The 13,171-nt window shown below is 49.5% G+C and overlaps 1 protein-coding gene and 1 long non-coding RNA gene across 2 annotated transcripts in view; one reads left to right on the top strand and one right to left on the bottom strand.

Moving 5' to 3' along the window:
• The window catches only part of Ccdc60 (coiled-coil domain containing 60), a 155,245-nt gene that overhangs the window by 51,336 nt on the left and 90,738 nt on the right, over positions 1–13,171 (bottom strand). The window contains exon 3 of the mRNA XM_060382538.1: positions 1,185–1,355. Coding sequence (XP_060238521.1) covers positions 1,185–1,355 — 171 coding nt within the window. The remainder of the gene's footprint in view (positions 1–1,184; positions 1,356–13,171) is intronic.
• Positions 1–13,171, top strand: part of LOC132653704 (uncharacterized) — a 45,124-nt gene that overhangs the window by 6,141 nt on the left and 25,812 nt on the right. The window contains exons 2-4 of the long non-coding RNA XR_009591504.1: positions 1,259–1,372; positions 5,743–7,188; positions 9,937–10,073. This is a non-coding gene — a long non-coding RNA (uncharacterized LOC132653704). The remainder of the gene's footprint in view (positions 1–1,258; positions 1,373–5,742; positions 7,189–9,936; positions 10,074–13,171) is intronic.

Here is a 13,171-nt window from a genome sequence, read left to right as displayed (position 1 = left end):
TCAACAATAGCTTCATGTTGGAACCATTAAGGGGAACTTAAAAAAAAAAAAAGAAAGATATGAGCACGTAACTCTCCTCAATCCACAACAGAATTCACTATAATTGTCTTGGATGTTGCCTGGACACTGGATCTGTCTGTCTGTCTGTCTGTCTGTCTACCCATCCATCCATCCATCCATGTAGCTGCCTTCTTCTTCAGCCTCATGGGTAGCTGAGATTACCCGCATGTACTCTCCAGGTGATACTGATGGGTTGCTAGGGTGAGAGTGGGTTGCTAAGTGGGTAGAGCTGCAGCTGATTTCTATTGCATGCCTCCCCCCTCTGCTTTAGCCATCTCTTTGTCCTCGGTATGTTCTGTGCTGTCTTCACATACTAAGTTTCCCGGGACCTTGTCTGTGATGACTGTCAAAGGTCGTAGGTTTTGGTACCACTGCGTTTGCAAGTGAGGACACTTCTAACTAATGATGTTAGGGAAACCAATGGGCCTCTCTTAGTCTTTGGTTTTACATCTCTCAAGTGCGGCTAATAAATTCCTGTTTTTGCAGGAAATGCCACAGAGTAAACACTTATCACTACTGCTGTATTCGGTGCTATGGTTCCTCTTGGTATTTTAGCCATGGGAGCACCTCATGGCAGGCCAAGCTGTGGATGGTCCTTTCCCAGCTGAGAGAAGGGCTTCCTGAAAAGGGAGTGAAGACAGCCTTTTCTGTGTACCCACTTCATGCAGCAACCACTGGCTGCAGCTAGAGGTGCACAGCAGAGATGCTGGCATGGGATACAGCGAGCTAGTGCAGCTAGGATCATGAGGAACTGGAGAATAATGTACAGCGTGTGGTTGGCTGAAAGCTAGGGAGTACCAGGAGAAGACAGCACTGAAGATGGCTGTGGAGTATTGAGCCAAACTGCTTGGAAGAGGATGTGGGGAAGAGTCAGGGTAGGAGAAGAGATGGAAAGGATGGGGAGAGAGGTGCATATGGGAACCAGCAAGATTTCCTTTGTCTCTCTTGGTATCATCAGACAGGAAGGTGGAATGTGCAACAGAAAATTCTCCACTTAAGGTCAGAGAGTGGTGAGGACCAGGCAGGTTGGGCCAGGCTGAAGATGGTATTGTAGGCCAGCCTAGGGAAGGGGAGCTGCCTTGAGCTAGCCCCCACCATTCAGTGTCTCCCGGGGGTCCACTCACGCTATTACGGAGTCCCGGTAGTGGGTGTCTGAGACCTTCTGGGCTGGCTGAAACTTTTCTAATTCTTCTTCCAGTAGCTTCTGGAGTTGCTGCTGCTTCTTTTTCATGGCAGTTTCTTCTCGAAGTATGTTAAAATATCCACGGCCTACCTTTACACACCGGATCAGGAATCTGAAGAAAAAAGAAGGGTAAGGAGATGGGGCAGGAGAAAGAGGCAGATGGATATAAAGTTAGAGGGAAAGAGATGAGGGAGAATGACGGGTAAATAGGTGGACAGACAGACGAAGAGGCATAGGAGAGAGAAAGGGAGGGAGGGGAGAAATATTAGAGAAATGCTTTAGGACAATATCCTTCATCTTTGGATCAACCATCCCTGAGGGCACCCCGAAGGCCAAAGACATGTCCTCCACTGGCTACCGTTTTGAGTGTTTGGCTCCAGCTGGTGGTGGGACTTTGGGAGGCTTTGGGGACTTCGGGATGTGGAAACAGGGAGGACCTTTGCTTCGGGGTGGCAGACAGAGGCAGGCAGATCCCTGCCGCTCACTGGTCAGCCCATCAAGCTGCAGTGAGAGACCCTTCCTCAAAAAACAAAGACGAAGAATGATCAAGGTCATCCTCAGCCTTCCATAGAATGAAACGGACAGGCATACACACCAGCATGCAACTGTGCACACCCTACAGTAACAATTACACACACACACACACACACACACACACACACACACACTTCACAGCTGACAGGATTAGAAATTTTCATGCACAGGAAGAGGACTTGTTTGTGACCTTTGATGGCAGAACAGGTAGCACACAGGGTCTGGGGTCTGGCAAAGGCTTCCTTCCCTCTTTTCCATTTGTACACACACATGGGTGAGCTTGGCTCAGACATCTAAGTTGTCATGTGTAGACGCCTACAGTACAGTGTGACCTGTGTTGGGACTTGACTTTTCCTTCCGTGCCAACTCAGCCACGCCCTTTGAGCAGCCTTGCTGCTGCCTTGCTGAGCAGAGAGCGAGCCTGTGTCCTTGCAGTCACACCTCTCTTCTCTCACACATTTTACTCAGAGGGAGGATTTGATAGCCGGGAGCTGCAGAGGAGGCCACAGTTTGTGAGTGTGTGCATCTGTTTGTCCACCTGACCAACTGAGCTATTGTCAGGCAACACACTACCAGCATGCTTCCTAGATATACATTTTTTTTTGGGTTTGAAACGTAATTGTATTTGTTCTTCAAATTCTTGATAAGCAACCTATGTGTGATGACTACTGGGAATATGGCAGCGGAGATGACACTAGGATCTTAGGTGCTCAAAGGCCTATTAAGAGAGAGGTGGGGGGAGAGGGAGAGAAGTTCAGCAGTAAACGAGAGTGAGGGAGGGAAGTTTCTAGGGTTTGGGGGACAGACCACCTAATTCAGGCTAGAGGGTATTCTGAAACTTTTTTTTTTTTTTTTTTTTTTTTAGGGGAAAGTGATATTTGATTCCCTCTTTTGAAGTGGCCATTTTCTCTTCAGGTTTCTCACTGTCCAGGCCAGACTGCTCCTGAACTCAAAATTCTCTTGCCTCTGCATTCTGGGATTACAGGAGTGCACTACCATGCCTTGGGATGTTTAATTTTGGACGGAGATCTCAGGCATTGTGTTACTTCTTGCCGTGACTAAGTACTGGGCAGAAGCTATTTAAGAAAAGCAGGGCTTACTCCGTTTTACAGTTCCAGGGCATCGGGGTGGAGAAAAGCATACCGGTGGCGGGAGCAGGAGGCCAGCTGGTTACACAGCATCTACGGTCAGAGAGTAGAGCAGGAAGCGGGGCTGGGCTTTTAAACCTTGAGGCCCGCCCCATGACTCACTTCCTCCAGCGAGGCTCCACCTCCTAAAAGTTCTGCAGTAGCAGGTGTCAAAGTGTTCAGACACTGGAGCCTGTATTTCCCACAGTAACCACTAGGGGTCGCTACCGTGACCAGATGCCAGCATGGCTAAGCTGTTCTCTATAGATTTTCTGAGGAGGGTTAAGGTGTTACTGGGGGCATTTTCATTTCAATAGGGGACTCTTGTAACTGTCCACCGGCGGAATGCTGGGAGTTTGAAGTGGGTGGGTTTCATAGCATCTTCTAATTCATGCCATCCAGGCGGCAGCCTAGTGACAACTGTCACTGTGTTCACATCTCTGGCTGGCCCTGGCGGAAAGAAAACCTATTTCAGACGTCAGTGTTTAGGGTGGGCTGCACGTTTGATTACAGAGGGTTCACAGTAGGCAGGAAGAAGCACACACTAACAAATACGCTCCCCACAAGGTGCCAAAGGGCCTGGTGGGGGTCCTGAGAGGAAGGCCTTCCTGGAGGAGGTGATGGCACAGCTAAGCTGCAGCTCGCCAGGACAAAGTGGGAGTCAACCTGCTGATGGATGAGCATAAGTGCAGAGCCGAGTGGGCAGGTGGCCTGCTGTGGGGGAGCTGAGGCCCAGAGCCTGCTGTCCGCACTTGGAATGCTTGCGGGTGGCGCTCCAAGCTTTGTGAGCTCCGCACAGGCTGGGGAGCCGGAGGAAACGGCTGAGCTTCCAGCCCTTCTCCAGCCCAGGCAGCCAGAGCCCCAGCTGCTGCGCCTTCTGGAAGGGCCCAAGAGACAGGTGAACAGGGTTGGGTGAGGGGAGGGTCTGGTCCTGATGCCAGACATACCAGTCTACTCCAGGAACCGTGAGGATCGCAAGGATGAGCTCGGACTCTACTCTATCAACCCCCGTTCCCCTTTAGATTTTGCACAGAGAATGCATGGTGTGATACGTTTTCTTTTTTTTTTTGTGTCTGACTTCAGTCATTTCATACCAAACGCCTTCCAGGACTGAAAGAAACCAGAACTGGGCAGGCCCCAGCAGGCACGTTACAACGGCTGGAGAGCTGAAGGGCGCCAGGTGCGGTCAGCCTCTGTTAAGGGGGGGAGGTGGGTTAGCTGCTGAGGACTCAGAGCCCAGGTGTACCTCAGAAGGAAGAAAATGCCCCAGCTTCTCGTGGCGCTATGGTTCATCATCCGGCCAGTCTTCACGCATGCTTTCTCCCTGCCTACAAGAAATCCGGAGCTATAAAGACGAGAGTGCTTCGATTGGGAAGGCCGAATGACCGTGAGATGGACAAACACTCCTGGCAATTGGATTTCAGGGGTGTCCCTGCCCTTGCATCGGGTTATTGCCTATGTGGGAAATTTTCTCTTAACAAATTTTACTGTTTTCAAAAATGATACCAGATAAATCCGTGTATTGCCAGTGGGTGGAGGCTGGGCGTTTAGAGAACCCGCATCACCTGGCTGGCTCGCGCCTTGCTCCGTCAGCTCATGGAGACGGACTGATTTCTCAGGAGGGCGGGGCAGGCATGATGGAGAGTGGAAGGATCTAGAGCACATCCTCCAGTTCTTGACTGTCCAGGCAAGCTGGGTGTGGCGAACTAACAATGCGGCCCTGGCTCGGATATGGGGAAGCATATATTTTGAATTTAAATTCCCCACGTTAGAATGCCCTGTTTATACAATAACTTAATCTATCTAGTCTGGCAGCCAAATTGACAAGAAGGTGAGACTCATTCATTAAAATGCAAATGCAGCTGAGATGGAATTTGGGATATATTTATTACAGTAATTGAGCCTCACTCAACTGTAATCACAACAGAGTTTGAACTGCCTTTCAGACAAAAGGACAGTGTATTACCGTCCTCCCAAGTTAGCATCTTTGTCAGTGCACAGATTGAAGCTCTCTCCTGAGGCCTAATGACTTGCAAGGGAGGATTCCCCTCTTCTTGCTAGGACAAGATGGCCCAGACAAAGGCAAACTACATATACAACGGGGCGCTCTGGCAGCATATTGTGTGAACAGCAAATAAGCTAAAAACAGATCTGCTTGCTTATTGCAACCCACGCCTTATTAAATCAAAGCACAACTTGTCCCTGGGTCATTTGCTGGTTGTCACACCCAACCATGGGGTCGGGGGTGAGGGGATTTCCCAGACTCAGGACTTGGCCTCTCAGATCCCACAATCAAGATGGAACTCTTCTTCCTGAGTGACTCTGAATGATGGGCAGGACCCTTTGACCCCCAGTGAGACAGAGAGCCACAGGAAGGCTGATTCTCGTGGGGGACAGGTCATGTGGCGTCAGGGTTGTTGATCTCCTGGAAGTGCCTGTGCCCGTTCTTAGGCATCGGCAAGCCTGCCGCCTGGTTGGCAGGGGCGGTGGGGGCGGGCAGCCCGTGGCATTCTCGGAGATCCGACTCAGGTGAAGCCGGGAGTCTCAACTTTGCCACAGAAAAGAATTTCAGTGCAGAAGAAAAGCTGGAGTTTATTTTTAAAAGGTCTTGGTATAGCGTTAACAGTAGTAGAGAAGGACAGAAGGAGGGAGGCACAGACAGACAGACAGACAGACAGATGCACACGGGGTGGGGGTAAAAGTACAGGAAACACCCAAGTGTGGCTGTGAGCCTCTCTAGAGAGAGCCATCGTGACAATATTGGCCACATAAAGGATTTTGATGGCGTCTGAGTTTTGGTTTAAAGGGTCTCTAAGGAACTTTTTCCTTCTCTTGTAGGTCTCGTCACTGGGTAGACCTTCGGGCTGATCCAATAGAAACAGTCAGAGGGGTCAAAGGAGTCTTCACTACACTCGGTCCCAAGGTGACATGGATACATCAGAGTGGCGGGTACCAGCAAGGCCGGGAAGCTTTTCCACACTCCTGAGACACGGATGACACGTTCTTAGCTTTACAGCTGCTGGAAGCTGGTGGTCGGTTAAGTTAACAGACTCTAAAAAGCTCTCATCTTTTAGTCATGAGATGTTAGCAAGGGATGTCTGTTCTGCTGGGCTAGGACTCTGTGCGATATGGTAAATTAGCCTCTGAACCCCCAGTATTCCAACCTCCCCACAGTGCTGACGTTCTAACCGGCCCATCAGTCTCTGAAGACCCAGCTTCTTTGCAGGGGTTTGTGTTCGCTGCTGACTATAAGGGAGTCCTCAGTCTTGTCTGTGAAATCCTTAGGAAGCTTCGATTTACAGCTTGACAAGAAAGAAGGTTAAAAATTCAAAGCTCACATATGCTGAGGCGTAAGCATAGCTGTTTGGAGGTTCTTGCTTTAAACACCTCGTGCTGGCTGGTTTGTGTCAACTTGACACGAACTGGAGTCGTCAGAGAGGAAGGAGCCTCAGTTGAGGAAATGCCTCCTTGAGGTCCAGCTGTAAGGCATTTTCTCAGTTAAGTGTTCAATGGGGGAGGACCCAGCTCGTGGTGGGTGGGCCCATCCCTGGGCTGGTAGTCCTGGGTTCTATAAAAAAGCAGCTGAGCAAGCCACGGGGAGAAAATCATAAGCAGCAACCCTGCACAGCCTCTGCACCATGGCCTCGCCTCCAGGTTCCTGCCCTGCTTGAGTTCCTGTCCTGACTTTCTTCAGTGATGGACTATGATGTGGAAGTGTAGGCCAAATAAACTCTTTCCTTTCCAACGTGCTTCTTGGTCATGGCGTTTCCTCACAGTTGTGGAAACCCTAAGACAAATCGGTTCCAGTTTAGTGGAGTTATTGCTGTGACAGACCTGACCATGTTTTTGGGAGGACCGTGGAAGAAGTTTGGAACTCTGGGCTAGAAAAGACATTAAAGGTTAAGAGCTCTGTGAGCTGTTCTGTAGGAGCCTGGGAGAAAAGAATGTTGAGAGCAGTGCAGAGGATGGGGCCTGGCTTGTGAAGTTTCACAGGAAACTTTAAAGACTCTCTTGGGGTCATTTGTTATTCGAATTAAGATTCTCTGTTTCTGTTTGGTTGGGGCTGAAGAATCAGCTGTGATTAACAAGATTTCAGAACTACCGAAGGGAAACTTGGCTTTGCTGGGACACTTGATGCTGGTCAGCTGGAGCTAAGCAATCAGCGGTGATTAAGAAGAGACTAGCATGGCTGAGGTGAAGTCTTCTGGGGAGTGTTTCCTGAGAGCACAGAGAAACTGAACCAGAGGCGGCGGAGGCTGTACTTCGTGCTGACAATGAGACTTGGTAATGTGTAGGAGTCACCCAGGTGGTGCTGGTTTTGAAGGGGCCATGGAGAGCAGCTGAGGCTTGGCACTGGGAGAGGCCAAGGAGAGGCCATTGGTTGGAGTATCAGTCTCAGGAAAGACCCCTGTACCCAGATATTTTGGTTCTGTGGAGCTCCTGTCCTCTCCAGGTCTTACTATCTCCCCCTTCTTTCCTAATATTCCCTTTACTCTGCCCAAAGTTTGTTATGAGTCTCAGTATCTGCTTTGAGACTAAGGTTTTAATGCACTAGAATTGTGAAAACTGAGGAACTTTTGAAGTGATTTCTGTTTTTAAAATGAGATCTCGGGGATGCATAAGGAAGGAAGGCTGTGGCTTAATGGTGATGTGTTTGTGTCAGGTTGAAAAGGGGTCAGTTGTACTGGCTGGTTTGTGTGTCAACTTGACACAAGCTACAGTTATCAGAGAGGAAGGAGCCTCAGCTGAGGAAATGCCTCCATGAGATCCAGTTGTAATTCTCTCAATTAGTGATCAATGGCGGGTGTATGTATATGTATATGTGTGTGTGTGTGTGTGTCAGCTCATGGTGGGTGGGGCCATCCCTGGGCTGGTGGCCCTGGGTTATCTAAGCAAGCAGGCTGAGCAAGCCAGGGGACGCAATCCAGTAAGCAGCATCCCTCCATGGCCTCTGCATCAGCTCCTGCCTCCAGGTCCCTGCCCTGCTTGAGTTCTTGTCCTGACCTTCAGTGATGATTACAGTGATGTGGAAGTGTAAACCACAAAAACCCCAACTTGCTTTTTGGCCATGGTGTTTCCTCAAAGCAACAGAAACCCTAAGGCACTCCTCTATTTCAAAAAAAGGGTCGAGCCCTCTCTGCAGGCAGTCTTCGCAGAAAATTTTGTAAGTTGTGCTAAAATTCCTGTCAGCTGGTGAGTGACTTCAGCTAGACTGGAGGGTGAGGGATTCATCTCCTCCCCATGTCCCCTTAGTTCCTGGCTTTCTATCTTCCTCGGAGGAAGACATGGCCCAGAGAATTTCTCTGGCCCATGTATGTGTCCTGTTCAGCTCTGCCCTCTCCCTAGAGCAGATAAATCCAGGCTCCGTGTGTGTGTGTGTGGGGGGGGGGGGGGGAGGGGGTGCTTCCATGTCTCCATGCCTTTACAAGCAGTCCCCAGCCACTAGTGACAGCAGTTCTAACGAGCCTGACACCACTGCTTGCTTCCTGTGGATGCCGTTCAGCCGGGCACCTCCTTTTGAAGTCTCATTTGCTCATACGTCTAAAACGCTCGCTCTCTTCCCATCATGTTCTCCGTGGGCCTTCAGGCCATTTCTTTTTTTCTTTATTTTCCTTTTCCTTTTGAGACACAGTCTCACTAAGTAGCTCAGGCTGACTTTGAACTCACAGATCTTCTGCCTCAGCCACCCAAGTGCTGGGTGGGAGTCTAGGTGTGTGCCACATGACAGGCCCAGGCCCAGCTACCATGACCAGCGAGCTCCAGTTTTCCCAGTGGCTGCCTGCTGTTCAGGTGATGTCAGCACCCTTTCCTCTTCTCAGGCAACTGTGGGGTACTTAGCCTCTAACCAGATACCCAAGCTCTCCGGGGCATCTTGGTCTCCAAGGGAACTGGATATGCTCTCCCTCCTCGCTCTCTGTAGCACCATCTTCATCTTCACTTGGCTGAGTTCTGTTCGTCTTTCCTGGCTTAGCAGCTCAGCACTGTCCTCCCTTCCCCACTTGCCAACTCCATGCTGCGTGAACAGCACGTCCAGGCCCCCATTCTCCCATGTCCTCTGTGGCCAGCACATAGGATGCTGATGGCCTGCTTACTAGTCCTTCCAGGATGCGGGGTCACTTGGTTTTATTTTTAATTAAAAGGTTTAAAATGTTTATGCGTATGGGTGTTTTGCCTGCGTGTGTGTGTGTGTGTGTACGGCATGAGTGCCTGGTGTTTGGAAAAACCAGAGAGGGCATCAGGACCCCTTGGGATTGGAATTACAGACAAGTGTGAGCCACTATTTGGGGCTAGAAGTTGAACCCGGGTCCCCTGGAAGGCCAGCTAGATGCACTGTGAGCCATCTCTGCAGCCCAAGCTGTGGGCTTTGCAAAAAAAAAAAAAAAAAAAAAAAAAAAGTGTCTGCAAAAGCAAATGCTTGCTTGTCTTTCTCACATTTCTCCCTGGTTTACAAATTCCCATTCCCCAGCTTCCTTAATGGTATAGACACCATAATCTTAGGTATCAAGTGTGCCAGACAGACAGACAGACAGACAGACAAACAGAAAAGGGAAGGGAAGAAGGAAGGGGAGAGAAAGGAGGAGAGAAAGAAAGAGGAGAGAAAGAAAAAGAGACAAAGAGACAAAGGAAGAGAGAAAGAGAAAGAGGGAAAAAGAAAAAAGGAAGCAAGAAAGAGAAAGGGAAGGGATAAAGAAGGAGAGAGAGAGAAAGGAGAGGCAGGAAGAGAGAAAGAGAAGAGGGAAGGGAAGAGAGAAGGAAGAGAAAGAGAAACAAAGAAAAAGGGAAGGGAAGAGAGAAAAAGAATGAAAGAAAAAAGAAAAAAGAGAAAGGGAGAGAATGAGAGGGGGTAAAAGGGAAGAGAAAGAGAAAGAGAAAAGAAAGACCCCCTCCTCATGTCTCTTGGTTGTCTTTTAGACTGAACAGGCTGATGAGGCACAAGTAATGTTTGGGGAGGCTTCTGGGGAAATACTTGATGGATTTTGGAGTACCTGTGTGCTATGTGTGCTAGTCCACTTCTTTCTATTGCTGTAACAGTGCAGCCACCATCCATTTTGCCACATGAAGAATCCTTGCAGCTGGAACACAGGCGTAGTGTGTTGGCACAGAGCTGGAAACCGGATCCTGGTGACCAGGGGCCACCCTGTTGGTACTGCATTGTCTTCCTCCAGAAGGTAAGCTTTCATGTGAAGGATGTTGTTGATAACATTTTTGTTGTTGCTGAGACTTTTCCCATAGCCCACTGAACCCAACTGGTGATCCTTCTGCAGCGTAGTGTTCCAAATGCTCAGATTACAGGCATGTGCAGCACACCCAGGAAGGGACGTGATTGCTTTTCTATTGTTTGTTTGACACATAGTCTCACTATGTAGCGCAGGCTGTCTTCAGACTCACTATGGTCATGCTTCTGCTTTGTCAAGTGCTGGGATTATAGGTCTGAGCTTTCATGCCTGGCGTGAGGGGTGTAATTTTTTGTTTGCTGCAGCCAGGTGACTTCTGGGCTCTGTGACTATGCCACAGAACACAGTCTCAAACAAATACTTCTTCTCTTAGTCAAGCTGTTACATTGCTCATACAGAACCCCAGCATCTTCAGCTAATGAAAGAGGCACAGAATCTCAGAAGCGCAGGACCTCTGCAGTGAGAGTTAGGTCTGGCAGACGAGGCTTGGAGGACCCGAACCTCTTAAGGGCCGGGGTCTTGACGCAGGAAGGTGGTTGCTGGTGGGTAGAAGAAAGCACCTTCTGCAGCCGAGGTAGGAGGTGCCTCATGATGGCTGAGCTGGGCACTGTGGTCACCTCAGCGAACCCTCTCAGCACCCTGTGATGTCCCTGTTTGGCTCATGAGGAAGCAAACGCTCAGGGAGGTCGAGCGGATGGAGCATCAAGGTAGCAGCCAGCGGAGCCTGGCTCTGCAGAACAGCACAAGGAAGTGGTATTGGCTCTGGACTTGGTCACATCCCTGTCACTCAGCGTCTGTGACCTTGGGTGACTCAGTTCACCCTTTGAGGTGCATCTTCTGCACTGTAAAACTGGGGCTAATGAAGCGGCTCTCAGCCTTCCTGATGCTGTGACGCAGTTCCTCGGGTCATGGTGACCCCCAACCATAAGATTATTTTCGTTGCTACTTCCTAACTGTAATTTTGCTGCTGCTATGAATCATAAGTATCTGATATGCAGGGTAATCTGGTACGTGACCCCTGCTAAAGGGTTGTTCTACCCCAAAAGGGGTCTCGGTGTACAGGTCGAGAAACACTGAAGTAACGTGTCTATTTGTTATAGTTTGAATGTGAATGGCACCCCCCCCCCCCATGCCCACACCCATGACCCCTGTCTCAGGCTCACGAGTGAGTGCTTAGCCTCTGACTACTGTGCTGTTTAGGGAGCTTTTGGAAACCGTGGGAGGCGGGACCTAGCCGGAAGAAGAAGTATGTCACTAGGGGAGTCCTTCTGCTTCCTGCCATCCAAGAAGTGAAGGACAGGCTCTGGGGCTCACTCCTGCCTCTGTGGCGTTCTGCCTAAGGGCAGGAGGCCCAGAACCACAGACATAGCCTCTGAGACCGTGAGGCGAAATGCATCTCCCTGGCTGGGGACATGATTCAACCAGCAAAGTGTTTGCCACGCAAGCATGAGGACCTGAGTTCAGGTCCCTGGTTACCGTGTAAAGAGGCAGGTGTAGCTTCATTCACCTTTAACCCTCGCTCTGGGGTAGGATCCCTATGGGGCTTGCTGGGCAGCTGTTCCATCCACACTGCTTCAGGTTTAGTGTATCAAAAAGCGAGGCGGAGAGACTAAAGACAACACCCATGATTGACCTCTGGCCTCGTCATACAAGGGCACATACATGGAACTCTCCACAGGTGCACATGAACACATGAACACACATATGTACAACACATACACACTGAAATGTCTCTCCTCCTTTAAATTATTAATTTATTGGTCGAGAATTCAGTCAGCATAACATCCTAGGGTGCTGCTGAAAATGTTATATGAGAAGCAATTGCCAACACGTTGGCGGCATGCGATTTACAGCACTGGCTCCGCTGTTCTTCTTTACCGTCACCATTCATCACCGACACAGTCATTGATGCCCTGGGTGATGTTTTGACTCTCTTGACTTGTGCATAGCCAGCGTGTTGGTTTGGCTGTAAGCCCCGCCAGGCTTCTGGGAAGCCGTGCTTGTTTTAAGTGGCAAGCTTAGGTGGTTGTCTTCCAGGAGTGATGGCAAGAACAGTCTAATTGGACCACAATTATTTTGGGATTTGGTAAATTGCGTTATGAAGCAATTTTCAAAGGTCCGTGAGTCTGCTGCGCATGGTGGCGGTGGGAATGACTGCTTGGTTCTTGAGTAGTAATGAAATTTATTAAACTAAAGGGCTGGGGAATTAACCTCCACTCGGCGGAAGAAGAAGCTGCACGCAGGCGCCTCCTAATTATTTTAAGTGCTTTTCTTTTCTGGGCTTTAATTTAATCGCTATCTCTGACTGTCACTAAAGAAGATGGGAGGAAGGAGGAGGAAAGAGTGAAGGGTGAAGGGGTGGTCTGAAGAGCCTGAGAGGCTCACCTGGACGCCTGGCGGTTGATGCACGCAGGCCCTGCTGACCAGTGACTAGCAGTTGATCGGCCTGAGCAGACAGCTCGGAGGTGAGGGAACTGTCAGATCCAGGGGTCTCATTTAAGAGGCGCTCGTGACCAGCCATGCAGCGTACATGTCTGTGTGTCTAGCTCCCCAACAGGTGTTTCTCGGGTCTCCAGTAGAGCAGTATAGATATCCAAGGCCCAGGGAACACTGCAAGGGGGCACAGAGGGTGGCAAGCGCTAGGGGATGGAGAAGATGCCGGCAAAATGCTTTCTTGAGGATATGACAATCACAGTATTGCGACTGTGAGCACACAAACAGTTGTGTCTACCTGCACACATCCATGCACACAGACAGAGAAACACATACACATATACATACAGACACACATGTACATATACAGACATACATACTCATAATAATACATATACACACATTCATACACACACATGTGCACACACATAAATACATACATATATGCACACACCTGTACAATACACACATACACACATATACACATACACATAATACACACATACAGATAGACGTGCACAAATACACATATTATAACGCATTCATAACTCACAGAAGCACACACACGCACTGACACACGTGCACACACACATGTGCGCACACAAGGAAATAAGAACGTAGGAAGGCGACTAATTGGGAAGGAGGGAGCCGGGGATGAG

This window comes from Meriones unguiculatus, chromosome 4 (genome assembly GCF_030254825.1).
Source record: "Meriones unguiculatus strain TT.TT164.6M chromosome 4, Bangor_MerUng_6.1, whole genome shotgun sequence".
NCBI lineage: Eukaryota > Metazoa > Chordata > Mammalia > Rodentia > Muridae > Meriones > Meriones unguiculatus.
This window is presented reverse-complemented; position numbering and strand designations above follow the sequence as displayed.